Below are 23,841 nucleotides of genomic sequence, written 5' to 3'. Positions count from 1 at the left end.
CCCATCTCCCTCTCCCGTTGCTTAGTCATCCGAATGTCCATCTTTCTTCCCGGCTGGCTCCAGTGGCGCGGGTGAGGCGGGAAGAGGCGGGGCCAAAGCGGCGCACAATTCGGCTTGCTCATCATCATCATCATCATCACCATCCTCTGATCTGATCCTCGCCGTCATGTCGCTCCTCCGATCATCTCTCCCTCGCAGCGTCAGCCGCTCGCTCAACTCGGCGCCACTCTCACAGAGGACCGTAGCGGCTGCTCCTAGCCTCGTTGGCAGCGCAGCACCTCGATCCCTCTCGACATTGGCGAGGAACCCTCGCGCTCCTCGTCGTGCAGCGGCCGCTCTCAAGGTCCCGTCGAGTAAGTAGTAGCCTGTCATGGATCCTTTGATCATAACAAGCACACTCACTCGGTACTCACCTCTCGCTCGCCAGTCCTCTCGCGCAGCTACGCCGATGCTTCAGGCAAGTTCGTCCGCTCCAAGCCGCACATGAACATCGGCACCATCGGCCACGTCGACCACGGCAAGACGACCCTCACCGCTGCCATTACCAAAGTACTCGCCGAGTCCGGATCGGGCAAGTTCGTCGACTATGCTTCGATCGACAAGGCCCCCGAGGAGAAGGCTCGCGGTATCACCATTTCGACGGCGCACGTCGAGTACGAGACGCCTAACCGCCACTACGCTCACGTCGACTGCCCCGGACACGCCGATTACATCCGTAACATGATTACGGGAGCTGCGCAGATGGATGGCGTACGTATGCTCACGACATGAGAGGCTGTTGCACGGGTTGCTCTCACGCATGCTGACCTGCCTGCCTTTCTCTTGTCCCGCACCAGGCCATCATCGTAGTATCGGCTACCGACGGCCAGATGCCCCAGACTCGTGAGCACTTGCTCCTCGCCAAGCAGGTCGGCATTAAGAAGCTCGTCGTATTCGTCAACAAAGTCGACCAGGTCGATGACAAGTGAGTGCGCGGTGGAGAGAAGGAGGCCAAAGTCGTCGCGTTGCGGGACTAAATGCTGACCAGACTGCCCCGCGCGTACTCGCAGGGAAATGCTCGAGCTCGTCGAGATGGAGATGCGCGACCTTCTTGGCACGTACGGTTTCGACGGTGAGAACACACCCATCATCTCGGGCTCCGCCTTGGCCGCTCTCGAGGGCAAGACGCCCGACATTGGTTCCGAGGCCGTTCTCAAGCTCATGGCCGCTACGGACGAGTGGCTGGAGCTGCCCCCTCGTGACCTCGAGAAGCCCTTCCTCATGCCTGTCGAGGACGTATTCTCCATCTCTGGTCGCGGTACCGTCGTCACCGGCCGTGTGGAGCGTGGAACCATTACCAAGGGGTCGGAAATCGAGATTGTGGGGATGGGCTCGTCGATGAAGACTACCCTGACGGGCATTGAGATGTTCCACAAGGAGCTGGACCGTGGAGAGGCAGGAGACAACATGGGTGCTCTCCTCCGTGGTGTCAAGCGAGAGCAGGTCCGCCGCGGTCAGGTCCTCATCGTTCCCGGTTCGGTCAAGCCCTGCAAGAAGGTGACTGCTCAGCTTTACATCCTCACCAAGGAAGAGGGAGGTCGCTACAGCCCCTTCGGTCACGGTTACAAGCCCCAACTCTTTATCCGTACTTCAGATGTGACGGTTCAGTTGCACTTCCCCGAGGGCACGCCGGACGCGGAGGAGAAGCTGGTCATGCCCGGTGACTCGGTTGAGATGGTTGGAGACCTGGTACACGACATTGCGCTCGAGGAGGGTTCGCGATTCACGCTGCGTGAGGGAGGGAAGACGATTGGTACTGGTATCGTGACCAAGATTATGGGTTAAGCATAAGCAGATGACACGGTTGGGGAGATGCTGCATGCCTGAGATGGCGCTCTGATAGACCTTTTTGTTGCAAAATTCGAATGATGAACGAGGAGCTGCGGTTGCCTCTCATCTTCGCCCACTGTATTCAAGCATGCGTGCCACCACCGCTCCCTTTTTTCGTTAACGATAACATGAGCTCGCGAGAGGTGGTGTGCTGGTCGTGGTGAGGCCTGAGGTGAGGCGGAACCGATGCGAGCGAGGGGAGACAGAGGAGGCGGCGCGGCAAGGAAAAGTTGGAGCGAGCGAGGAGGCTTCGTCACTTCTTCCATCATCACCTCATCTCTCCTTTCTCCAGGCCATCAATGTAACTCTGTCCGACTGATTGATGCGATGGACAGCAAGCCGGCTTCAAATCTTCTAGCTACAAGGAAGCCGGTGTGCCAGCACTCGCGATCAGCTGCTGCTTCCCAGCCTTACCCTTCATCCAGCCTCTCTCCCCTCTCCTGACTCGCTACCTATCCACTTTCCTCACCCCTCGTCCCTCTCGTCTCGCATTGAGCCAATCTCCATACCCCCAACCTTCGCCCGCCCCCCAATCCACCACTCGCACCGCCTCATTAATCGGTAGCAGCCAGCTTCAAACCCCACTGGCAAGCTATCTTCATGCCGAGGCAACATGGACCATGATTTTATATCTCGACCCCTCTTCACTTTGTCACTGTCCTTACAACGTCTCCATGGGGCGGGCGGCCATTCAGAGGGTCGGACATTCCTTTTGTGTTTGTGAGTAGTTCATCGTGTACAATATCATGTTGTTCATCATCGTCGAGGCTTTTGGCACGAAAGAAGTCATGAGAGCCGTCAGAAAAGCACTTCGCTCGCGTGGTCCGGCTCGGCAACGAACGATCTTGGACCCCCGCAATTGGATCAGATTTGTCGCCGGTTCAACTGCTTGCTCCCCACGTCGCTCGCCATGAGAATCGATGAAGGACACCAGTTCCCCCGACTCGTTCACCCAGACGTCTTCAATGACGACACGTCCCTACGCCTCCTCGTCTATCGTCGCCTGACAGAGAGTGGCCTCCCTGCTTCCTCCGTACGCTCTGCCTTTTCCGACCTCTCCTCCTTCTCCACTCGCTGCACCACAACGCACCGTCTCACATCGTCCACGCTCTGTGGCCCACATCAGGAACCACACCTGCGCCAGTATAATGCTTGGGGACGGCGTGTGGATGAGCTGGTCACAGGACAGGGATGGAAGGACCTTAAACGCGCAGCAGCAGAGGAAGGCATTGTGACCACCTCGTATGGCCCGGCCCGGCAAGAATGGGGGAGCGCAGCGCGTGTACTGGCTTTTACCCGGGTCCTGCTCTTTGGCCCTGTATCCAAGCTAGCGCTCTGCCCCATGTCCATGACGGACGGTGCAGCGCGCGTCCTGGAGCTGGTGGGTACGCCCTCGCAGCAAGCGGAGGTGTTGCCTCGCCTCGTAAGCAACGAGGCGGAGAAGGCTTGGACTGCAGGGCAGTGGATGACGGAGCGACCTGGTGGGTCTGATGTGTCGAGGACAGAGACGGTTGCGAGGCACGTCGAGGGGAGGACGTATGCGCTCGATGGGTTCAAGTGGTTCAGCTCAGCCACGGACGGCGACGTAGCGCTGGCGCTTGCGAGGACGAACGACGTAGCAGGGTCGAGAGGCTTGTCCCTCTTCCTTGTGCGACTGCGCGACAGCGAAGATGCGCACGTTCCGCTCAACAACGGCGTTCGCGTACATCGATTGAAGCACAAGTTGGGCAGCAAGTACCTCCCTACGGCAGAGCTTGAGCTGCGGGATTGTCATGCCGAGCTGGTGGGTGAGGTCGGGCAGGGAGTCAAGACGATTGCTTCCGTGCTTAACATCACACGGCTGTACTCTGCTTCGGGAGCAGTTGGGGGCTTGCTGTATGGGTGGCGACTTTCTGCACATTACGCCACGCAGAGACAGGTAGGTGACAAAATGCTGAGCGACCTACCTCTACACACCCGGTCTCTCTTTGGTATCGCGGTCACGCAGAGAGCACTGCAGCAGCTCTTTTACAGCGTCGTCTCGCTGTTGGGGAAGAGCGAATGCAACATCGCCTCACGAGAAGAAGACACGCTACTCCGTCTCCTCACTCCGACCCTCAAGGCTTTCGTTTCGACTCGTGGAACAGAAGCGGTCCTTGGGCTAGTGGACTCGTTCGGTGGGCAGGGGTACATGGAGGACTCGGGATTGGGCGTTGCGGAGATGCTGAGGGACTTGACAGTCGAGAGGATTTGGGAGGGGACAGCAGAGGTGATGAGTATGGATGTGGTGAGGGTGTTGAGCGCAGTAAAAGGGGAAGCCTTGACGGTCCTGCTGGATGATGTTGAGCGGAGAGTACGCGGAGACGTCGTGGTGGGTGAGCTTCAAGAGATTGTGAAGAGGCTGAAAGAGCACGTCGCTACGACCAGGCGAGCGTGTGAAGCGCTTGCCTCTCATGGCGCAAAGGCATCGCATCGCTATGCTCGTCCGCTGCTGGACGTCATTGCCCTGCTTTACAGTTCAGCGTTGCTCGTTGATCACGCAGGGTGGTCACGCAAGCACGCCGGCGATGACGAGGTGCGCGAGGTATGCGCCATTGCAGACGCAGCCGCTATAGCGAATCAGGACGTCGTGGTGGCTCGAGCATGGGTAGAAGAGATCGGCGGCATAGAAGCCGCGATGGATGCGTTCAGGCGAGCCCTACGGGACATTGAGGCGGAGCACAATGAGCGAGCCGTTGTCTTTGGAGCCAAGTTGTAGTAAATAATACTCTGCATGCGCGAAGCACTACTGTGTGACCGTAGACCCCGCGGGAATGATAGTAGAGATGAGTGCTTGTCACACTGAACGATGCCCACCCCCGCCCTGGCCCTGATTCAACTGTGGCGCACCTTCCGTTCCTGCTCTGCCTATCGCCGAGCCAGATGCCTCGGCCTTTGACGTGCTCGCGAGCGTGCACGGACGGCGTACCAGGCCAACGGGCATAAATAACGAGGCGGCCCCCTCCCTCCTTCTCTCGCTCTCTTCACCCTCATCTCACCACCACGATCACACCTTTCACCATGCCTGCCCAAGCCCCGAAGATTGCCGTCCTCGTCTGGTCTCTGTATGGCCACATCGCCAAGCTGACCGAGGAAGTCGTCGCCGGACTCAAGGAGAACGGCGCCGAGGTTGAGATCTTCCAGGTGAGCCGGGCGCGATACCACGTCTCTTCTCCTCCTTTCACTCATTCACCCACTCTCTCCCTCCTACATCCTCTTACAGTTCGCCGAGACGCTTCCCGACGAGGTCATCACCAAGATGCACGGCAACAAGGCTCCCATCGCCTCGTACCCCGTCGTCAAGCCGGACGACCTCACCCGCTTCGACGGATTCGTGATGGGCTTCCCCACCCGATACGTAAGTGCGGAATGATCACTAATCTGCCGCCGTGTTTACTTTGCTCATAGTACCTCATAATTTTTCTCTCCTCTGACACCTGACTCGACAGGGCCGAGCCCCCGCTCAAGTCTCCTCCTTCTTCGACGCCACTGGCGGTCTCTGGATGAAGGGCGCCCTCGTCGGCAAGTTCGCGACCGTCTTCACCTCGACGGCTTCGCAGCACGGTGGACAGGAGACTACGGCTCTCACCACAATGCCCTTCTTTGCTCACCACGGTATCATCTATGTGCCCATCGGATTCCAGAACAAGGAGCTCTCCGACATCGCGACTGTTGGGGGTGGTAGCGCTTGGGGTGGAGGAACCGTTGCTGGCGGGGATGGGGCACTTCAGCCTACGAGCAATGATCTGGCGGTGGCCAAGGGTCAGGGCACCTTCTTTGCCAAGGTGGTCGGGCAGTACGTCAAGGGTGCGCAGTAAGCGTGAGAGGGGTCGCCTGTACGTAGACTAGAATCCAAGGAGCGCAATACATGACCGTGTTCAGAAAGCTACAGGGCAAGAAGTCAATCGGCTGGTGCACCGCCTCACCGAATCTGCCCCTCACCATGTCTCATCACAGCGTTCGGCCATCCAGCTACATGATCAAAATGAGTGGCTGAGTTGCTGCGCGAGCGTGTTTGTCTCCTTGAGCTCCCTCGTCAAGTGCAGGGGACTCTTGACTCGCTTGTCTCGACGTCGCACCGAGTCGCACGAACGAGCAGCTCCACGACAATTGACTTCTTGACTCACGCTCACACGAAAGGGCTATGGTGAGCAGCCAGCTTGGACTCAACGACACAGGCACACAATGAACCTAGATGGGGAGTTTCTTCAATTTCTTTTTGAGATCACAAAGCGCGCACAATTCTGGGCCGCCGTGGCTTAAGCGTGCTCCTTGAAGAAGCTGGCCGTGGTGGCAAGAGCGTCCTGGTAAGCCTTGTACACCTCTGCGTTGTCAACGGGAGGTCGGCATCCAAAGCCGTGCGTCGTCTTCTTGTACTGCTTGGATCGCGAGTCGAGGAGGTTCTTCTCCTTGAGCGTCTTTTCCCAGTCTCCCTGGACAGAGTCGAAGGCAAAGTCGCCGTCGGCCATGTTGAGGAGAACGGGGACCTTGACCTGCTTGGCCTCTTCGGCCTCGAGCATGGCAGGGTGGTAGATGGAGACGGATGAAACGATGCCGTCTTGGGCGGCGCGGGAGCAGAGCTGGGCGAGACAAGGGTTTGCGTCGTGTCAGTAGGAGTATGCCCGGGTAGTTGAAGTTACTGAGAGCCGCGACAGCTCACCTTTCCACCGTAGCAGAAGCCTACAGCCTGAACCTTGCCTTCGCCAGAAAGAGCCTCGATGACCTGCTTGGCGCGAGGGTACGTCTCGTTGGGCGAGTGGCCGCTGCCTGCCCACTCCATGAGCTTGCCCATGTTCTTCTGCATCTGCTCGTCGCTGGGAGCGGGCTCGTCCGTGGACTTGTTGACGACAAAGTCCTGCGTGCGCGCGTGTGAAGAGGGCAGAGGATCAGTATGGAGCCATGGATAATTGGAGCGCAGGGGCGCAACTCACGTTGACGCTCATGGGCTCGCCGAGGAAGACGTCAGGGACAGTGACGGTCATGCCCGTCTGGCTCTGCAGCTCATCGGCGATGATGCGAGGGTTTTGGATCTGTGTGGGCGAGGAGCGAGGTCAGATGAGCTCAAGGCCTGCCCTGCTTGCTGAAAAGTATGCACAGCACTCACAGCAAGACCGAAGATGTCGGTGAAGAGGACGATGTTGCCCTTTGCCGACCCAGGCTGGCTAACGTACGACTGGATTCCGCCAACAGTCTTGACGGAGCCCTTGGGCGTGCCCTTGAGCTCACCGGGGAGCTCGACGCACTTGTGGCAGAATCCTCCAGATGACATGTTGATTGAAGTAGTGTGGTGGATGGGTAGGCGGGTATTGGTGTAGTGTTGATGTGGTGGGAAGAATGCCAGGCTGCCGCTGGCGGACACACGGCACTTATGAACCGTGTTTCATCGCCTCCACTTTCGTCTCGAGTGGACCCCGCCCGCGCGGCACCCGGCGGCGGCAGCAGCGGCGGCGGCGGCGGCGGCGTCTGCTTGGCTTTCAATTGCCGCCCAGTGCCAGTGCGCTACAGCGGCGAGGAAAATGCGCACGGACAACGTCCAAAGCACATGCTCGTTACCACCTCTATCATCAAGCTGCTACTTCTTCCGTCGAAGAGAAGCCGCCTGGCACTAAGCAATGCGCTTGCGACCGTAGCTACTTGCCCGCTCAGGCCCGCAGGGTCTCTGTTCGCAATGAGATCGCAACGCGTGGTATTAAAACAAAGCTACGGGCAGCCAAGGTAGTACAGAGTAGAAAAGGGCGAATGCGCGAAACAAGAGCAAATGCCAAGGTCTATATGACAGGTAGTGGGAATGGTGAAGCGGACGCTCTCTCGCTCGCTCGCTCCTCTCTCACGCATCCTCGCCCCTCGCAACCCTCTCAGCCATAGGTCCCAGCTTCGGGTGAGCAGGCAACTTGTGCGTCTTCTCAGCAAAGAAGATGCCATACCTGAAGATCCCGCGGTAGATGGCCGCGACTTGGACGAAGCGCAAGATGAACTTGTAAGGGACCGAAACGAAGGGTACGGCCCAGCTGATGCGTCCCTCGGGCCTGTTGCGGAGGTGCCACGCGTTGAAGATCACTGCGGCAAAGAAGCCGAACGACGTATTGGCTACGATCGTGTAGGCGGTGAGGGGAGCGTTCCAGTAGAAACTCAAGGGGAGCACGATGGGGAGAAAGAGGAAGAAAAGCGTCGACAGAGTGTCCTGAAAGCTGAGGATCTGAGCAACGAGCGTTCGCTTGCCCAGGTTCCAGCCCACAATGTGGTACTTGAGCTGCAGTGTCACCAGGAGACCAGCGTGGAGAAAGGCCCAGCGCTCGTACCTCTGCTTGTAGACGGACATCTCGCCATATCCACCGCGGGTGGCGGGGCCCTCCTTCTCGTCCCCAGCTTGTGCTTCCAAGTCATTGCTGCGGCGCATTCGTTGCAAGCGAGCCCAGAAGCGCTTGAGAGCCGCAGCGGTCGTGTCGATGGGGTGGTCTACGCGGGGGCCGAAGAGGTGGGGTGGAGTTTCCGTCTTGACGGGGCAGGAGGAGCAGAAGTCCACGTAGTAGCCCTTCATGCGGGTAATGATGCCGAAGCACCTGGAAGGGCGGGGGGGAAAGGCAGAGGTAAGCGGGTGCTCGACTGCAAGGCAGGAGCTCGCGCGCGTACTCACAAATCCTCGGACATCTTGTAGCCTGGATGTTCCTTGAAGAACTCTTTCAGCAAGTCGACCTTGAACAGGAGGATGGCGCCGTGGCCAAAGGTAGCAGATCCTGGTGTGGTGAATCGAGGGGAAATGTCAGCATGTGCTTTTTGCCAGTCACCTCGCGCGCCGACTCACCGTAGAGGCCACCCATGCAGTGACGCAGTCCACTCAAACGGTACTCGAGATCCTGCAGCTGCTGGACCATGGTACCCTTGGATCCCTTGGCACCCGTCGACACCAACGTGTAGCCTACACACCCAACGCGTCGGTCCTTCTCGAATCGCTCTGACACGATGGGCAAGTTATCAGGCAGCTCCACGTCATCATCGATGATCATGACGTACTTGAACTTGTTCATCTTCTTCTGGTGCAGACCGACATACTCAGCGCCGATCTTGGACCCGACAGGCACGAAGAGGTAGTTGACCCCGTATTCCTTGCAGACCTCCTCGGTATTGTCGGGCGCAACGGGCGAGTTGGCGTTGTTGACCACAAAGATGCTCTCGGCGGGGTAGATGGCCAAGGCGTGCTCGATTGTGTTTGGAAGGGCACCGGCAGCCTTGTAGCACGGGATGAGCAGCGCACAATCCTGCGTCTTCTCGCGTTCGAAGCCTTCAGGAAGAGGGTCGGCTGGCTTCTCGTAACGCCCGAAGATGAGCGGAAAGAAGACAAAGGCCCAGTTGAGAAAGGAGAAGATGAGAAAGCCAAAGGGTGCGTCGGCCTTGTAGAAGTTGACCCAGATGCTGTATACAACCCCGTTCCACAAGGGGAAACCGACCAGCACAAAGTAGACTGCGCAAATCGCAACACCGTAGTAGCCGTACTTGACGACGGGGGGCCGAAGCTTGGTGGCGGTATCGTCGAGCCATTGGAGAGTAGGTGAGTGAGTGCGGGTGTGAGGCGTGACGCCAGCAGCGATTTCTGGCTTGAGCACGACGGCCGGCTCTTCAGCGCGTTCGGCGTGCACAGCCTCGTCGAATGGGTCCGAGGTTGTGGGCGAAGGTGGCGTACCAGGCTCGCGAATTACCTCGGCGGTGGCGGGAGGTGTAAGAGCGGGCACTGGCGCGCTCAGCGTGCCAACAATGTGGTGATGTTCGTTCTCAATGACGGAATCGAGCGACAAGGGCGAGCGCGGTGTGCGAGGTGTCGGAGGTATTGAGTCGACTAGCGTCCTTGCACTCATGGGGGACGAGGGGAAAGAGGCGAGTGTGGGCGAGGTGGAAGATGTGAGGGTGGAGGGCCGGCGAGATGCGAGGCTGGGCGGGCGAGATGAGCTCGGTACCAGCAGAGAGCTGGGAGCATTGAAGCCGTAGGTGTCGCGGCGGCCACCGAAGCCCTTCTTGGGTGCAAAAGCGCTCTCATCGAACAGGGTGGCGGCGCTTCCGCGTTTGCTGGCTGCGATTGGTGCGTATGCCTGTTCGGGCTCGCTGACGCCTACGAGCTTAGCTGGCTTGACGGGTGGCTCACCTGCGGCGTGGTGGGCGATCTTCATCGGCTTGATTGGCGGCTCACCAGCCGCATTGAAGACATTTTTGATCGGCTTGATGGGCGGCTCGCCAGCATCGTGAGACATGACCTTGGCCGGCGGGAAGGCAGGTGGGGCTCTGCGTGTGGCCGGCATGGCGAGAGGCGATGGTGACGGTAGAATCTTGCAAATGTGGGCGAAGGTCGGGATCGGTCGACCCTTTGCGACTCGTTGTTAAAGGAATTGAGGCCTGCATCCCTTGACAATGCAAGCAAGCAACACTTGCGCCTACCTTACTCGGCGATGTCAACTTTGGACCGACAATTACCATGACGAGCTCTTCGTACAAATCGCCGTTTCCGCTTGGCGCCACAGTTTCCCCTTGCGCTAAATGGAGCTCCTCACTGTCAGTGGTCCGCGAGTCAGTCCGCGTATGGTTGACCGAGTCTTCCGCCGGTGAAGAAGCTCGTGATCGTCCTGAGACCAATTTCCGTTCAATGCGGCGCCATTCAACTCTAACCAAGACGACACCGTGGCAAGCGCGCCTGTGACAAGGTTGGCACAAAGGACCAGGGATTGCTCGCGCAGAGACGCGCAGCTACGCGCATCTTTTGCGCGTCCATTTCGCTGCAACCTTGGTCAAATTTTCCTTCCGTGTGGCTGAGCATTGCGTCGAAGCGCGGCTAAAATAAGAGGCGAAGACGCGGAGAGAGCACAGAGGGGGATCAGATGCAGCGGCCGTGCGACCGAGGCACAAGGCCGGTCAAGAAACTTTGAGCCCAGCCAATGCTCGGTGCCCTGCTCACTCATCCTGAACCCTCTTCAAGTCGCCCTATCGGAGGCTGGATTTTCTTTGCACCTGACACCGATGACGAAGTTGGCGGCCTTCAGGCTTCAGGGAGTCCGAAAATAATGCTGACGACGACGACGACGTGGGGTCCTCCTCACTGCAATACGCCGCTTGGGGAGAGCGGGGCAACGAGGGAGGTTCGACGCGCATCGAGGAGCAGGTTTGGGCCGCCTTTGGATTGAAGTGGTCTTCGATCAAACGACGGCTTGGACGTGTACGTCCGGATTCAGGTGGATCTACGCGAGCTCGGCACCATAAAATTGGGGCTCCCAGGAACCCTCGTGCTTGCAGGCTAACGCGCACGGATACCAAGTGCCGCGGCTTGGCACCTCGAGAAGCCCAAGTAGCGCGAGCGTGACCAGCCTGCAGGTGAGCGAACCTTCTACTGCGAGAAAGCTGTGTTCATGCATCGACAACCTACCCGCCAGGTCCCACGTCCCCTGCCCCACGTCAATGCAAAGTTGACATCGACGTCGACGTCAGCGCTTGAGCTTCGCCGCAATTGTACCGAACTCTATTAGCTCACCCAGCGTTCGACGCAGGGTTGCGTAGGGGGCGCGCTTCCAGCGAATGGACGAAATAGGCTTCCCCCATTGAGAAAGTTGATCGATCTCAAGCACTTTCCTACACAGCCATCTCTGGCCCTTGATCCACGGCTCCGTCTGTGCCGTGCTTTAGGCTTCGCGACCAACCAACTATGTCACGGCCGGTAGAGGAGCTAGGGCGAAGCCGCCTCCTTCTCGTCCTCTTCCACCAAGTCTCAACCGCATGAGCCTGTGCCTGTTCGCTCGCAGGAGCCGTCGCTGGGCAGAGCCACCCAGCTTGCATCGGCCAGGATCTGCCTCAATCTGATCCTTGCTTGATGTTGCTCCTACCTAGCCTCTCATCGACCGCATACGTGGGTGGCGCCGATATGGTTCTCGGAACCAGCAGCAACATCACCTCGGGCGAGGCACCGAGCTTCGAGACGTACTGCGTACGAGCACTCAGCTCATTGAGGTACCCTTGGTATTGGCGTGGCTTGGCGATGCTGCTCTTTGCACCCGCGTTGGTTTCGCCGCACCTGTTGGCTCGTCAATCAGCGTCTCACAATCGTGGTTACAAGGCACCAGGCACTCTGTTTGTCGACCGCATCGATTGCGCAAGTTAGACTGGTAAGCTTCATGATTCCCATGAGGTCAAGCAATGAAGCGGCGCCACAAAATTTTGACAGCTGACCGCGCCAGCTCATCCCACCAACTCACCGTAGTCGCAGCGCACCTTGTTGAGGAGCCGGTCGACCCGTAGGGAGCATCGAAGCAGGTTGCCGTGCGCGCTCGCAGTGGATACGGCGCAAATCCACAGGTTCGTCTGGATTGCTTCGGCCCGTCCGGAAGCAGCATCACAGCTCCTCAGCGAGCGGGTGAAGTAGCAAGGTCAAGCAGCAAGGTTTTGTCGTCGCCGCGAATCCTTCAAATACCGGGTGATGAGGAGCGCAAGTAGTATCCCCCCTACCACCTACCACCACACCCCTCACTCAAATCGGCGTCCCTCTACCGCCCACAATGCTCACCCGCCCTTACCCTCGCCACGTACCCTACAGCAGCTCAGAGGCTTCGTCCTCTTCCTCCTCATTGAGCTTGGATGAGTCGCCCCTCACCACGCCCAGCGAACCGGTCTTCCGCCCAGAAGACATCGGAGCCAAGCCGCCTACCATGGCCGCCCTCCCCAACCTTGCAGCCCCGCCTCTCGGCAAAGGATCCTCCTCCATGCTCGGCGCTGTCGAGCTCTCTCGCTACCCTTCCGCCACGGCTTCGACTGAGTCGCTCCGCCCTTTCGCCTACGACGATGCTGCCACCCTCGACGACAGCATGCACCGCGGCGAGCCCACCCCTACGGTCTTGGTAGTCGGCTGCGGCTACGTCGGCGAGCAACTGGTTGCTGCCTTTTCACGCGCGTACAACGTCTTCGCCCTCGACGTCTCCGCTGCCCGCCGTGAGATTCTGCGCGAGCAATACGCCGGCAACATCAACGTCACCGTCATCGGCGATGTAGCCGACTCTGCTGATGCGCGCGACTTCGACCTCGCCCTCATTTCTGTTCCTACCCTTCTCGAGAAGGACGGGCAAAGCGTCAACACCAACCACATCAAGTCTGCCGTCGAGGTCGTCACCCGATACGCCAAGCCTTACTCCACCGTCGTCGTCGAATCAAGTGTCACGGTGGGCATGACGCGCAATCTCCTCTCCGACCTCCGCAAGCGCAACGTCTTTGTCGGCTTCTCACCAGAACGTGTCGACCCTGGTCGTACCTTCCCTGCCTTTGAGGATATTCCCAAGGTTATCTCGGGCATCGACAGCGAATCACTGGAGCGCGTGCAATTCTACTACGACCGCATCTTCGCGAGGACTGTACCGACCAAAAGCATGGAGACGGCCGAGTTCACCAAGCTGTTCGAGAACTGCCAAAGACTCATGCTCATCACCTACGTCAACGAGATGGCGGACGCGTGCGCGCTCCATGGCGTTGACATCCAAGACGTTTGCCAAGCTGCAGCAAGCAAGCCCTTTGGTTACACGCCTTTCACCCCCAGCCTGGGCGCCGGTGGTCACTGCATCCCAGTGAACCCTTACTACCTGCTCGTCAACAATGATCTGCCTTTGTTGCGCCATGCCGCCGAATCCAACAAGGAGCGCGCCTACGCCAAGGCGGAAGAGATTGCCGGCTTGGCCAAGAAAATTTCGAGCCTTAAGCAGAACGGTACACGCTCAGCAGCAGGCCGAGTACTCATCTACGGAGTCGGCTTCAAGAAGGGGTCGGACTGCCTCTCCCACTCTCCCTCCCTCGTCGTGGCCGATGAGCTCGCGCGAATGGGCGTCGACGTGGCTTACGTCGACGATGCGGTCGAAGGGCTCAAGCACTTGCGCATCCCCAGCGAGACGTTGCAGCGCAGAGTACCCGGTGCGGCCGAGGGAGAGGAGGAATACCTCCTCGACGCGTCCTTCGACGTCGTCGTCGTGGCGCACAAGCCTGACGCACCGCATCGTGCCATTTTCGATCAGCTGCGTCGCACGCAGGTCGTGTACTTTGCCAAGTAGTCTACCTCGCCCGCTTTCGTCTTTGTCACTGTCACCGCTCAGCCCAGCGTTCGCACGCTCAGGGCTCCATCTGTTCGCCATTCCTTCACTGTGTTGTTCTTGAATGCATACCTGTTCTTCCTTTACCTCCGAGAGCAATGTACGGATGTATGATCACAAATTGCGCGTCATCTTGCGATGCCAACAGGAAAGGCGCTAGAGGCTTACTTGTCAGCTTTTGTGAAGAGTGGTAGCGCCGCTCCAACTTTTTGGGCGGGGGACGCTAACGAGGTTGGCGCTCCGCCGCCGCGTTCTCCCTCCGTGGTGGTGATTAGATAGGCTTCTCGATGACTGACAGGAGTCAAGAATACAGGTGGCGACTTCGCATTGCAGAAATGACGATATTTTGAACCTTGTTCAAAGTCGTTGGGATTGCCGTGTCTGATTGAATTGACGGAACAGGAGCAGGAGCAGGAGCAGTAGAGTTCAAGGGTGCAAAAAGTCGGCCGATCGCTCCGAGGGTCCGAGCCGTGCACGGCCGGCCGGCCGGCGCCACCAAGCCAACAGAGCAAAGGGATGTGCGCCTTCCCACGCTATGTGGCCTGCACGCTACGCGTACCAGTATCGAGGCCAGTATTGGCGTGGCGTTCTTGCGCTAGACGTGTGGACGAAGATGATTGACGCTTTGGGTTGCAAGGTACTGCAATTGAAAGGGTGGTAGATTCGGAGGTGACGGCAAGCTCGCCTCATGAGAGTCGAGACGGAAGTACAGCCACGTGGTAGTGCCGCCTATTGATGACCTTGTCTTGGCGGGCGGGGCACCGTTCCGCCTCACTTGTTTAGCGGACAGGGCGAGGACGACACTCCACTCGTTCGCAGGTCTCCTTGTTACCACATTCAATCAAGTGGCACACGACATTATGTACGCGCTACCTTCACTCTTTCTATCCATCTCCCTCATCGCATGCGTAGCATTTGCACAGGATCCGTCATGGCCTACCATCCTCCTCTTCACCCACACAGCGGGCTACCGCCACGAAGCCATCCCGACTGCCATCTCTACGATCACTTCGCTCGGCAACGGCTCGCTTGTGCTCAGTGACGACAATGTCGATTCGACGATCAAGTCGGGCCGCTGGAACACCAACAACAGCGAAGATGCTACGCTTTTCAATGATGTAGCCTCCCTCAAGCAGTACGACGCAATCGTCTTTGCCTTTACCACCGACGTAGACCCGCCCGGCGTTGGCTCGCTCCTCAACGACGACCAGACTGCCAATCTGCTGGAATATATCGAGCAAGGCGGATCATTCGCTGGCATTCACTCGGCCACGAATTGCCTGTATAGCTACCCAGCGTACGGAAGGCTGGTAGGCGCTTTCTTCACGTACCACGCCCAGAGCCAGCGAGTGACGTTGAAGCCCACGACGCGAGACCACCCATCGACGTCCAAGCTGCCAGACACTCTCACAATCAGCGAAGAGATGTACCACCTACGAACCGATCCACGCAAGCTTCCTTCGCCCGCTACTGCGCTCCTCACCAACGCATCCGCCTACCCTGACCCAGGAGGGCAGCGCGGCGAAGGTAATCCTCAGCCTCTTGCATGGTATCGCTCTGGCTCTCTGCTCACTTCAGGGGCCAGCGCGCTTGGTGGCGATCTCGATGGACAGACGCAGTGTACTGGGGGCGGCGGCAAGACATTCGTCACGACGCTCGGACACGAGATCGCGACATGGAACAATGCAGCATTCCAGGGGCACATCCAGGGTGGAATTGGCTGGCTGCTCAGCGTCAGCGCGAACGACGGCACGGCTGTTTCGACGAACGGCGGTTCTTCCTCGTCCTCTTCTTCGTCTCCCTCGCAGTCGTCAACATCCTCGGACGAAACACGCTCCTCGCCGTCGTCGGCTTCTCACCTCGGCGCCTCCGTCGCTGTACTCACAGCCGCTCTTGGAGCACTCTTTGCTTGTACGCTTGCGCTGTAACACTCAGCTCTCCAAGAATATTACCCTCTCATCAATGCTCCAACACGCAGGAGCAACTATGATTGTCATCTCACCGCAATCGATGCTCTTTCACCATCAAGTCGGACCTCACGCGCATTGACACCGCCAAGCTCCAAATACACTCAATGCCGCGAGTCTGGCCAGCGGCGCTACCATTGAGGCTCCCGGACAGGTGGACTGCTAGAGGGACACGATGCAACGACGATGCGTTGGGCACTCGGTCATGGCTTCGGCCCCCTTGGAAGAAGCTTCGCGCGCACGAGCCTCCGACACCGACGAAGACGAACGCCTATGCCAGGCGCGCGTAGCCGGTCAGCTACATCCGACCGTTGCGACATTGTTGACATTGACGTTGAATTTGCAACATTGCGACAGACGTGACAAAGGGGGAAGGAGGAGTGGATGACGAGTTCAGAAAGCCAGAGTGGAGATTTTGGAATTAGGAAAGGATCGATGCGTCCTCGTCATCCTCACGCAACGCTGCGGTCCAAAGTGGCGACGTGCAGACCATCATCGCCCTTCTTTTCGCCCAAAGGAGACTCTACGCGGTCCTCCGCCCATCCTTGACGCTGGTCGAGCTGTTGACCGTCAGTGAGAATACCGCGCGCCAGCTGCTCCTCTCGCTCCGTAGACTTGAGCTTCTTGGTGTGGCCTACCACAATCCAGGGCGTCTCCCGGAAGTAAGCGTCGGACTCTTCTAGAGTCCTGCCCGCCGTCTCAGGTAGGACCAGGAAGAAGAACAGAGCATTTGTGAATCCACAAACAGCGAACACGATGTAGTATCGCCATCCGATGTTCTCGAGCGCAATGCTGGTGACTTGGCCGATCATGAAGTTGGCAATCCACGCCGCCATGCTGGTCAGCGCCGTGCCCTTAGCGCGCAAGTCGGTGTTGAAGATCTCTACGGGAACGGCCCACGAGAGTGGACCGATACCCGCGGAGAAGGCGAGATTGAAGAGCCATGTGCAGAATACGAATGCAATGGCGGCCGACTGCGAGAAGTTGGGTCCAGAGTTGGGGAATTGAGCTTGCAGGATGGTAGCAATGACGAAGCAGATTCCCGCAATGATGTTGGCGCCGATGAGCGGGCGTCGTCGGCCTAGCTTGTCGATGAAGAGAACGCAGGCAACCTCACCGCAGATGGCGACGATGCTGTTGAAGGACTGGAGAAGGAGTGTCTTGCGCGCGGTGAAGCCCATGGTGGCGAAGATGGCTGGCGAAAAGTATTGCAGCGCGGACACACCTGTCATCTGGACGGAGAACTGGAGCGAGATGCCCAAGAACACCTTGCGCTGAGCTTGCCTGTCGGTGAGGAAGCGCGACCACTTGGCCTCCTTCTGCTTCTGGTCGGTGACGGCTTGCTCGATCTCAGCGAGCTCCGCGAGGACGAAGGTGTCACTGGTGTCGCCCCGAGCATGAAGACGTGCGAGCGACTTGAGAGCTTCCTCACGGCGGCCTGCAGCGGCGAGCCAGCGAGGTGACTCGGGAAGCATGAAGATCATGGTGGCCAATGGGATGGCGGGTACCATTTGCAATGCGAGAGGCACGCGCCACTCGGCTTCAGTGCCCTCGAGGTTGACGTTGCAGCCATAGACGACGAAGCTTGCGACCAGGGCGCCAAGGCCGAGGAACAGCTGGACGAGAGTGGTAAGGGCGCCGCGTCGGGAGGGAGCTGCGATCTCGGATTGGTAGAGTGGGGCGAGCTGTGCGCGAAGGGTAGGAGTCAGTAGAGCTCTGCTTCCACCTTGGCGCGCGCACTCACCATACCCAGCGATCCGATACCGTACCCAGCAAAGAAGCGACCAGCCAGCATCATCTCGCGATTGCGAGCGCCAGTCTGGAGGGCACCGCCGAAGATGAAGATGAGTGAAGAGATGAAGATGGCAAAGCGTCGAGAGAAGCGATCGGCGAGGAGAGCGGCGGGGATGGTACCTGCGAAGGCGCCGAGCAGCATCGACGAGGCGATGAAGCCCGTGTAGTTGGCACTGTGATTGCGAGGAGGGAGGTGTCAGCGCTAGGCGTACGGGCAACGTGTGTCGGTGCACTCACTCTGGGTTGCCGGTCGTGGCCAAGAAGTCGGGTGCAACGAGGACACCAGCGATCTGTGAAGAGTACACGGTCAGCGACGGTCGCTCTGCAGGCTCAGACCTCGGCCGCCACTCACGACTCCGAGGTCGTAACCAAAGAGGAACGATCCTAGCGCTGCAAAGCAGCCACACCCAAAGGTGTACATCTTGGGAGAGAGCGGCATGATGGGCTGCGGCGAGGAGGTAGAATGTGAGATGGCGACCCCACACGTCGGATCTCCAGCGTCTCGACCTCTCTTTATACGCGCTCGCGACCGCAATGGATTTGAGCGGCTCTAGCATCGCGTTGTACTCCTGCGAGTCATGGCGGCATCGCCCGATTCGCCACACTCGTCTCCCCTCGGCTTTCTGCTGTGCAGCGATTGAGGAGCGGTCGTCAGGCTCGATTGAAATGACGAGCCCGAATCAAATTCAGATGGCGATCTCGACTGCCTGTAAGGAACGCGACTGGCGAAGGAAGTCGACGTCTCACACTCCTCTTGTTCCTCGCGGGGCTCCACGGAGGGGAGCGTGTGACCTGCTCGCGTATGCGTGCCTCGCCTCCCCGATTTATTTAGCCTCTCAAGGATCGGTAATCTCCCAAAAGCTGCTCTTTCGGCCGCTCAACGCCGCGGACTGGGAGATTTAGTGGAACATCCGGTGCCGCGCTCACAAGTCCTCACGATAGCACGTCCCTCTCGTCTTCTCTTCCTCTCTCATCGCTCGTAATGGCAGGCGTCGACCCATACGCCCAGTCCAAGGGGGCAGTGAACCTTCCCCCTTCGTCCTTCAAGCACATCGCGTCGCTGCGCCCGGGACGGCTACGCATCTCTCCCGACTGCCTTGTCAGCGATGAGGTCGTGTCCGACAAGCTCTATTCAGGTTTCGTCGAACACCTCGGACGCGGCATCTATGGCGGTATCGTTGCCTTGCCCACCGACCCAAGTCCCGCCGAGCTCCTCCAGCCGCAGCCACAGGATCGATTGGGCTGGCGCAAGGATGTAATCCGCGTGCTGCGTGACGACTTGGAGATGCCTGTTCTGCGCTGGCCGGGCGGAAACTTTGTCTCCAACTACCATTGGCAGGATGGCATCGGCCCGCTCAAAGACCGGCCTAAGCGCATCGAGCTGGCGTGGGGAGCGACTGAGTCGAACTTGTTCGGCACAGACGAGTTCATCGACTACTGCCGCGAGCTCAAGGTTGAGCCTTACCTCTGTCTCAACATGGGCACGGGCACGTACGAGGAAGCGCTGGCGTGGCTCGAGTACTGCAATGGTACCGGGGACACGTACTGGGCGAACCTGCGGCGCAAGAACACAGGGCGTGACGAGCCGTGAGTGCGCGAGCAACTGAACACGAAGGACTGGCACTGATTCTCCTGCGCGGACAGCCACGCCGTCAAGTGGTGGGGACTAGGAAATGAAGTACACGGCCCGTGGCAAGTGGGGCACCTCTCGGCAACCGACTACACTACCACCGCCAAACGCTGGGCGCACGGTCTGCGCCTCGTCGATCCAACCATCAAGCTCGTCTCGTGCGGCAATCAGGGCAACTCCGAATGGGATCGTGAGGTGCTCAACGGCCTTATCGGGGTCGTTGACCTGCACAGCATCCATCTCTACACGATGCTCGGTCATGAGCGATATTCGGACTGCGCTGGCTTCGAGTACGAGAAGAACGTCTTCGGCCCTATGGCAGCGGAGCGAGGCATAGAAATCTGCACGAGCTTGATCGAGCTGGCCAAGATCGAGCGATCCGGTCAGGTGCTGGACTGGAATCAGAGGGACGCGCAGGTAGCTGCGAGGGATGTCAAGATCTGCTACGACGAGTGGAATGTGTGGGACGAGGTCAAGGCGCCCGGTGATGGATCGAATGGGCTCGAGCAGATTTATGACTTCACCGACATGCTGGGCACGGTAGCATGGTGAGTGTGCGCGGCACAGGATCCTGACAGCTTGCTTGACTCTCTTCACCATGCCGCATCTCAGGCTCCACGTCCTACTTCGCAAGCACCGCGAGGTTGGCATGGCATGCATTGCACAGTCGGTCAACGTGATCTCGCCTCTTATGACCTCCCGCGACGGGCTGCTTTTCCAGGCAACGTACTGGCCGCTTCGCCTATTTGCCCGCCTCATGAAGGGTGGTAAGCTGCTTGACCTTGGCTACCGCTCTGAGCTCTACCACGGCCCCACCTACCCGACATGGACCCGGCACATTGCCCCGCCGCCGTACGTGGACGTGATTGCTATGCTGGCTGGCGAGACGAGCGTTCGCCTGTCGATCCTCAACAGGCATCCTACCGCGGACTGGGAGTGCAATCTAGTTCTTGAAGGATTTCAAATCAAGACTGCCGAGGTCCATGAAATGTACGAAGATGACCTGCTTGCCAAGAATACGTGGGAAGACAAAGAGAGGGTCAAGCCGGAGACGAGAACGGTGGACAAGCTGGACAAGCTGACTGTCAAGAGGCATTCATTTGTATTTGTGGTGCTCGAAGGGCATTGCGTCAAGTGAGCACGCAGCGACAGATTGAATACATCATCGTCTAATGAGTCCCGGTGGTCGTAGAGCAACAAGAAATGGAATGATCCAGACCGCAATTCGCTCGCTGGGCTCCACAAAGGTAGGGTCACAGGGCAGTCGCAAGCAGGTGTTGCTCAGCATACCGCTGGCGCACCAATTGCAGCACGAGAAGCCGTCAAGGCTGCACTGAGGCCGCCGTTCAATTACGGCGCGACAGTGCTACTGTAATGGCCCGTGGCGTGACTCAGATAGCGGTATGAAGGGCTTTGAGACTTCTTGGCCTCGGTTCCTTTCTTCACCGCAACCACAAACGTCACAAAATTAAGACGCTCCACGTTTCCTTGCTCGCGCTGCTGGGTGAGCAAGCACTCCGCTTGACACAGATCGGAGCTGCCCTGACACATTCACCATGCGCCAGCTGTATTTGCTCTGAGCGTTCCCTCTGTCGAGGCTAACATCGTCAAGATAGGAGAATGTTACTACGGCGGCAATTGCTTGGGGAAAGGCACTGACGTCAACCTCGACACGACTAGTAAGTCGCTGCAGCGCAATGAATGCAGGAAGCTCTGCCCTTACCTCGTCCCGCACGCTTCTTCCAGAAATACTGCCGGTATCAATAAACTGCCCCATCCTTCGCAACACTGGTACCGCGGTCGTGAGCCTCGCCAGCAAGAGCTGTTACACCGACAAGGTGGGCGTTGGAGCGCGCGTCTGCATGGGGCCGGCCTCGGGGAGCTGGCACTTCATCTGCCCTTAGAGCGGTGAGCGAGGAGAGGGAGGCACACTGAAGAGAGAGGCAATAACCAGTGACAGACCTTTACAAATGTTCGTCACTCTCAATCGTTCCTCTTTCAATTCGATTGCCCCTTACCTCAGTGATGTGCTTCAAGCTCGCTGCCGTTCTCATTCTCGGCGCACGGCATTGTCGTACGCGCTACAGGTCATCAAGGGCAGATGTAATTCCAGGGCTCCCACGACTTGGCACAATCGTCAGGAGGAACCACGGCAGGCCACTTGTTGCAGGCCTCCGTGGCGACGCGAAGCTTGCCAGGGGTTCTGTTCTTGAAAGCCTTGCAAGGACCGATGTAACCTTCTTTGCCTGCGAGATCGCACGTTGGCAAACCGCTCTATACTGTACAGCTGCGCGACTGGTTGACTCACCACTCAGGGGATCCCACTTGATCTCAGTACCATTGGGTCCGCGGCACGGGAACCCCTGGTAGCAGGTCCCAACGACGACGTTGTCGCTCGTAACGGGCGAGCTGAGGAGCGATAGGAGGGCTGATCGGGCAGTGCGTCAGTGGCACTACTGGCAATGGTGCGCTGTAGCGAGCTCACCAAGCATAGAGACGCGAGGCATCTGTTTCACGGTCAAGAGTAGCATCACGAAGACTGTTGTAGTTGGTGAGAAAGGAGGCAAAGGAGGAAGGCTGCAATCTCCTCCTAGTACACATCACTCGTCACCAGCAGAGCCGGGGTCTTCATGGTGGGCCAAGGGCCCGATGGGTCATATCGGCCGAGTTCACGCTGGTACCACGAGTAGCAGCCGCAATCATTTGCGAAACTGCGTCGCAGCAAGGCAACAGCAGCAAGCGCGACCAGTGTGAAGTGTCGTGACTCGTCCACCACCAAGCGAGGGATCCTCAGCTTGATGTTGAAGGCTAGAGAGGGGTAGGGCAGAGCAGGGAGGTGTACAGCCCTTCTGATTCGCTGTGCGCTTTCATGACGCTGGTCAGACTGCCATTAGCGGCCTGTGGCACAGAGCAAGGTCAGGAGATCCGCGTCGGGCCGCCGTCAGTGGAGCCAGCGGGTCAGTCTGCCGTCATCGATGTTGGACTCCCTGCTTACTACGCACTCCCATCTTGCTGTAATCAACGTCCATTGAAGGGATCACATCTAGCATTGACAGGGTCGCGTCGTGGCTGCCCGACCCTCCTCCTTCACCTCGAGCGTGCCCGACTAGACGAGCTTCAACGTCATCCCCAAATCGGTGAGCTGCCCAAACTTTCCACTCTTCCCACTCGCGGCACTACTCCTTCTCCTGTCCAAATGCCTCAAATAGCTCCTCGGCGTGCTCCCCACAGGCGTAGTAGCCCCACTCCTTCTCCCCGCGCTCGCCTCCTTCCTCCTCTCCTCTGCCTCCTGATCCTCATCGTCGCCCACCACATCCGCATTAGGATCGTAGATGAGCGTCTGGCGTTCTTGGAGGATCCTCTCTTGTGCTGCGGTGCATTCTGCACGGAGGTAGGCAATGACGTCGCGAGGGGACTCGGCTCGGAAGACCGCAGTACCCGCTACGATGACGTTGGCGCCTGCGTCCGCGCAGTATTTGATGGTCTTGGGGGCTACACCGCCGTCTACTTCGATGTTGACGTGTGGGAAGCGGGCGCGCAGCTCAGCGACCTGTCCGAGGCACAGAGAGCACGAGAGATGGTCAGCTTCGTGTGCCCGGCCTAGGCTGGATCGAGGTACGGAACCCGTACTCACCTTCGGCATCAACTCCTTCATAAATGACTGCCCTCCCGCTCCGGGCCAGACGGTCATGACCAAGATCATATCAACCGCCTCTGCCAACTCGTCGCTGATCTCGCTCGCCGGCGTACCAGGATTGATAGCTACCGACGCCTTCATGCCTGTCGCTTTGATCAGTCGCACAACGTCCAGCGGATCGTCTGCGAGCGAGAGGTGGGGAGAAGCGGTCAGCCTTGACTCAGCGTTCGGATCCTGCTCGCTCAAACGCACCCGTGGCCTCAAGATGGAAGGTATACGATGCTCCACCAGCCTCGGCGATATCCTTGACCCATCTCTCTGGCTCGGTGACCATCATGTGACAGTCCATGAAGATGTCCGGTACGGCCTTCTTGACGCTTTGAAGGATCGGGGCGCCCATTACGATGTTGGGGACAAAGTGGCTGGGCGCGGGGCAAGGGAAGAAGGAGGTCAGACGATGCGGGGGACGTGGAGGAGATGGGACGTGCGAGAGAGAGGGGGACTCACCCGTCCATAATGTCTGCAAGTTGAGGAAAGAGAAGAGACATGGTAAGCTTCCATTCGCTACTGCCTTCGTGCGGGCAGGCTGACACTCACCCATATGCAGCCAATCAGCACCATCGTCGATCATTCTCCTGCACTCATAGTTGAGGTTGCCCAGGTCCGACGCCAGCACCGACGGCGCGATGATGACCTTTGGCATGGCTGTGCGGGTGCTGCTGACGATGAGATGCTACGACAATGAGCTCTTAATGCTGTGTGCGCTGTTGAGGAGTAGCAGCGTCGCTATATGCGCCCTCGCGGTGAAGTGGAGCTTCTCGTCGTCGA

At 58.7% G+C, this 23,841-nt stretch overlaps 11 protein-coding genes across 11 annotated transcripts; 6 read left to right on the top strand and 5 right to left on the bottom strand.

Moving 5' to 3' along the window:
• The first annotated feature begins 120 nt into the window (after positions 1 to 120).
• Positions 121 to 2,009, top strand: BDZ90DRAFT_232500 (putative TUF1-translation elongation factor TU, mitochondrial). The gene is made up of 4 exons (XM_025506277.1): positions 121 to 353; positions 428 to 750; positions 837 to 964; positions 1,050 to 2,009. The coding sequence occupies exons 1-4, from the start codon at positions 167 to 169 to the stop codon at positions 1,822 to 1,824; spliced, it is 1,413 nt and encodes a 470-aa protein (XP_025362142.1). The 5' UTR covers positions 121 to 166; the 3' UTR covers positions 1,825 to 2,009.
• Positions 2,010 to 2,779: 770 nt separating this feature from the next.
• BDZ90DRAFT_246342 (acyl-CoA dehydrogenase NM domain-like protein) lies at positions 2,780 to 4,606 on the top strand (the record flags this gene model as incomplete). Its single annotated transcript, XM_025507553.1, has 2 exons — positions 2,780 to 4,423; positions 4,472 to 4,606. The coding sequence occupies 2 exons, from the start codon at positions 2,780 to 2,782 to the stop codon at positions 4,604 to 4,606; spliced, it is 1,779 nt and encodes a 592-aa protein (XP_025362141.1).
• A 508-nt stretch (positions 4,607 to 5,114) lies between these two features.
• BDZ90DRAFT_232496 (flavo protein) lies at positions 5,115 to 5,747 on the top strand. Its single transcript, XM_025506276.1, has 2 exons — positions 5,115 to 5,245; positions 5,337 to 5,747. The coding sequence occupies exons 1-2, from the start codon at positions 5,147 to 5,149 to the stop codon at positions 5,703 to 5,705; spliced, it is 468 nt and encodes a 155-aa protein (XP_025362140.1). The 5' UTR covers positions 5,115 to 5,146; the 3' UTR covers positions 5,706 to 5,747.
• Positions 5,748 to 6,146: 399 nt separating this feature from the next.
• Positions 6,147 to 7,174, bottom strand: BDZ90DRAFT_279860 (hypothetical protein; the record flags this gene model as incomplete). Its single annotated transcript, XM_025509217.1, has 4 exons — positions 6,992 to 7,174; positions 6,819 to 6,917; positions 6,548 to 6,742; positions 6,147 to 6,467 (listed from the first exon to the last, which is right to left on the bottom strand). Exons 1-4 carry the CDS (start codon positions 7,154 to 7,156, stop codon positions 6,147 to 6,149), a joined length of 780 nt encoding a protein of 259 aa, XP_025362139.1. The 5' UTR covers positions 7,157 to 7,174.
• A 378-nt stretch (positions 7,175 to 7,552) lies between these two features.
• Positions 7,553 to 10,448, bottom strand: BDZ90DRAFT_232494 (hypothetical protein). The gene is made up of 3 exons (XM_025506275.1): positions 8,690 to 10,448; positions 8,522 to 8,621; positions 7,553 to 8,447 (listed from the first exon to the last, which is right to left on the bottom strand). Exons 1-3 carry the CDS (start codon positions 10,173 to 10,175, stop codon positions 7,715 to 7,717), a joined length of 2,319 nt encoding a protein of 772 aa, XP_025362138.1. The 5' UTR covers positions 10,176 to 10,448; the 3' UTR covers positions 7,553 to 7,714.
• Positions 10,449 to 12,719: 2,271 nt separating this feature from the next.
• BDZ90DRAFT_220187 (nucleotide sugar dehydrogenase) lies at positions 12,720 to 13,946 on the top strand (the record flags this gene model as incomplete). The annotated part of the gene is made up of 1 exon (XM_025504425.1): positions 12,720 to 13,946. One exon carries the CDS (start codon positions 12,720 to 12,722, stop codon positions 13,944 to 13,946), a length of 1,227 nt encoding a protein of 408 aa, XP_025362137.1.
• Positions 13,947 to 14,632: 686 nt separating this feature from the next.
• Positions 14,633 to 16,158, top strand: BDZ90DRAFT_181343 (class I glutamine amidotransferase-like protein). The gene has a single exon (XM_025503779.1). The coding sequence runs from the start codon at positions 14,846 to 14,848 to the stop codon at positions 15,911 to 15,913; it is 1,068 nt and encodes a 355-aa protein (XP_025362136.1). The 5' UTR covers positions 14,633 to 14,845; the 3' UTR covers positions 15,914 to 16,158.
• A 369-nt stretch (positions 16,159 to 16,527) lies between these two features.
• Positions 16,528 to 16,830, bottom strand: BDZ90DRAFT_210768 (hypothetical protein; the record flags this gene model as incomplete). Its single annotated transcript, XM_025504085.1, has 1 exon — positions 16,528 to 16,830. A coding segment is annotated over one exon (303 nt), but the record flags the coding sequence as incomplete, so codon positions are not given.
• Positions 16,831 to 16,839: 9 nt separating this feature from the next.
• BDZ90DRAFT_207789 (MFS general substrate transporter) lies at positions 16,840 to 18,185 on the bottom strand (the record flags this gene model as incomplete). The annotated part of the gene is made up of 4 exons (XM_025503989.1): positions 16,840 to 17,637; positions 17,697 to 17,919; positions 17,984 to 18,036; positions 18,099 to 18,185. Coding segments are annotated over 4 exons (1,161 nt in total), but the record flags the coding sequence as incomplete, so codon positions are not given.
• Positions 18,186 to 18,516: 331 nt separating this feature from the next.
• BDZ90DRAFT_181229 (glycoside hydrolase) lies at positions 18,517 to 20,836 on the top strand. Its single transcript, XM_025503777.1, has 3 exons — positions 18,517 to 19,333; positions 19,391 to 19,924; positions 19,989 to 20,836. Exons 1-3 carry the CDS (start codon positions 18,729 to 18,731, stop codon positions 20,512 to 20,514), a joined length of 1,665 nt encoding a protein of 554 aa, XP_025362133.1. The 5' UTR covers positions 18,517 to 18,728; the 3' UTR covers positions 20,515 to 20,836.
• A 1,550-nt stretch (positions 20,837 to 22,386) lies between these two features.
• On the bottom strand, positions 22,387 to 23,788 carry BDZ90DRAFT_232489 (hypothetical protein). The gene is made up of 5 exons (XM_025506274.1): positions 23,611 to 23,788; positions 23,521 to 23,533; positions 23,266 to 23,435; positions 23,011 to 23,195; positions 22,387 to 22,926 (listed from the first exon to the last, which is right to left on the bottom strand). The coding sequence occupies exons 1-5, from the start codon at positions 23,714 to 23,716 to the stop codon at positions 22,483 to 22,485; spliced, it is 918 nt and encodes a 305-aa protein (XP_025362132.1). The 5' UTR covers positions 23,717 to 23,788; the 3' UTR covers positions 22,387 to 22,482.
• Between the last annotated feature and the right edge of the window lie 53 nt (positions 23,789 to 23,841).

The sequence above is a fragment of the Jaminaea rosea genome, assembly GCF_003144245.1.
Source record: "Jaminaea rosea strain MCA 5214 unplaced genomic scaffold BDZ90scaffold_7, whole genome shotgun sequence".
Taxonomy (NCBI): Eukaryota; Fungi; Basidiomycota; class Exobasidiomycetes; order Microstromatales; genus Jaminaea; species Jaminaea rosea.
Note: the sequence above shows the minus strand (reverse complement) of the source record. Positions and strands in the feature narration are given on the sequence as shown.

Excerpts from the sequence above, each read along its gene's own strand:
- BDZ90DRAFT_232500 (XM_025506277.1), top strand. The coding sequence starts at position 167 with ATGTCGCTCCTCCGATCATCTCTCCCTCGCAGCGTCAGCCGCTCGCTC. Across the intron at positions 354-427 it reads CGCTCTCAAGGTCCCGTCGA|TCCTCTCGCGCAGCTACGCC; the intron begins GTAAGTAGTAGC and ends CTCGCTCGCCAG. Across the intron at positions 965-1,049 it reads GTCGACCAGGTCGATGACAA|GGAAATGCTCGAGCTCGTCG; the intron begins GTGAGTGCGCGG and ends GCGTACTCGCAG.
- BDZ90DRAFT_232496 (XM_025506276.1), top strand. The coding sequence starts at position 5,147 with ATGCACGGCAACAAGGCTCCCATCGCCTCGTACCCCGTCGTCAAGCCG. Across the intron at positions 5,246-5,336 it reads TGGGCTTCCCCACCCGATAC|GGCCGAGCCCCCGCTCAAGT; the intron begins GTAAGTGCGGAA and ends CTGACTCGACAG.
- BDZ90DRAFT_232494 (XM_025506275.1), bottom strand. The coding sequence starts at position 10,175 with ATGCCGGCCACACGCAGAGCCCCACCTGCCTTCCCGCCGGCCAAGGTC. Across the intron at positions 8,622-8,689 it reads CTGCATGGGTGGCCTCTACG|GATCTGCTACCTTTGGCCAC; the intron begins GTGAGTCGGCGC and ends TCACCACACCAG. Across the intron at positions 8,448-8,521 it reads TACAAGATGTCCGAGGATTT|GTGCTTCGGCATCATTACCC; the intron begins GTGAGTACGCGC and ends CCGCCCTTCCAG.
- BDZ90DRAFT_181343 (XM_025503779.1), top strand. The coding sequence starts at position 14,846 with ATGTACGCGCTACCTTCACTCTTTCTATCCATCTCCCTCATCGCATGC.
- BDZ90DRAFT_181229 (XM_025503777.1), top strand. The coding sequence starts at position 18,729 with ATGGCAGGCGTCGACCCATACGCCCAGTCCAAGGGGGCAGTGAACCTT. Across the intron at positions 19,334-19,390 it reads AACACAGGGCGTGACGAGCC|CCACGCCGTCAAGTGGTGGG; the intron begins GTGAGTGCGCGA and ends CTGCGCGGACAG. Across the intron at positions 19,925-19,988 it reads ATGCTGGGCACGGTAGCATG|GCTCCACGTCCTACTTCGCA; the intron begins GTGAGTGTGCGC and ends GCCGCATCTCAG.
- BDZ90DRAFT_232489 (XM_025506274.1), bottom strand. The coding sequence starts at position 23,716 with ATGCCAAAGGTCATCATCGCGCCGTCGGTGCTGGCGTCGGACCTGGGC. Across the intron at positions 23,196-23,265 it reads CTTCCATCTTGAGGCCACGG|ACGATCCGCTGGACGTTGTG; the intron begins GTGCGTTTGAGC and ends TCTCGCTCGCAG. Across the intron at positions 22,927-23,010 it reads TGAAGGAGTTGATGCCGAAG|GTCGCTGAGCTGCGCGCCCG; the intron begins GTGAGTACGGGT and ends TGCCTCGGACAG.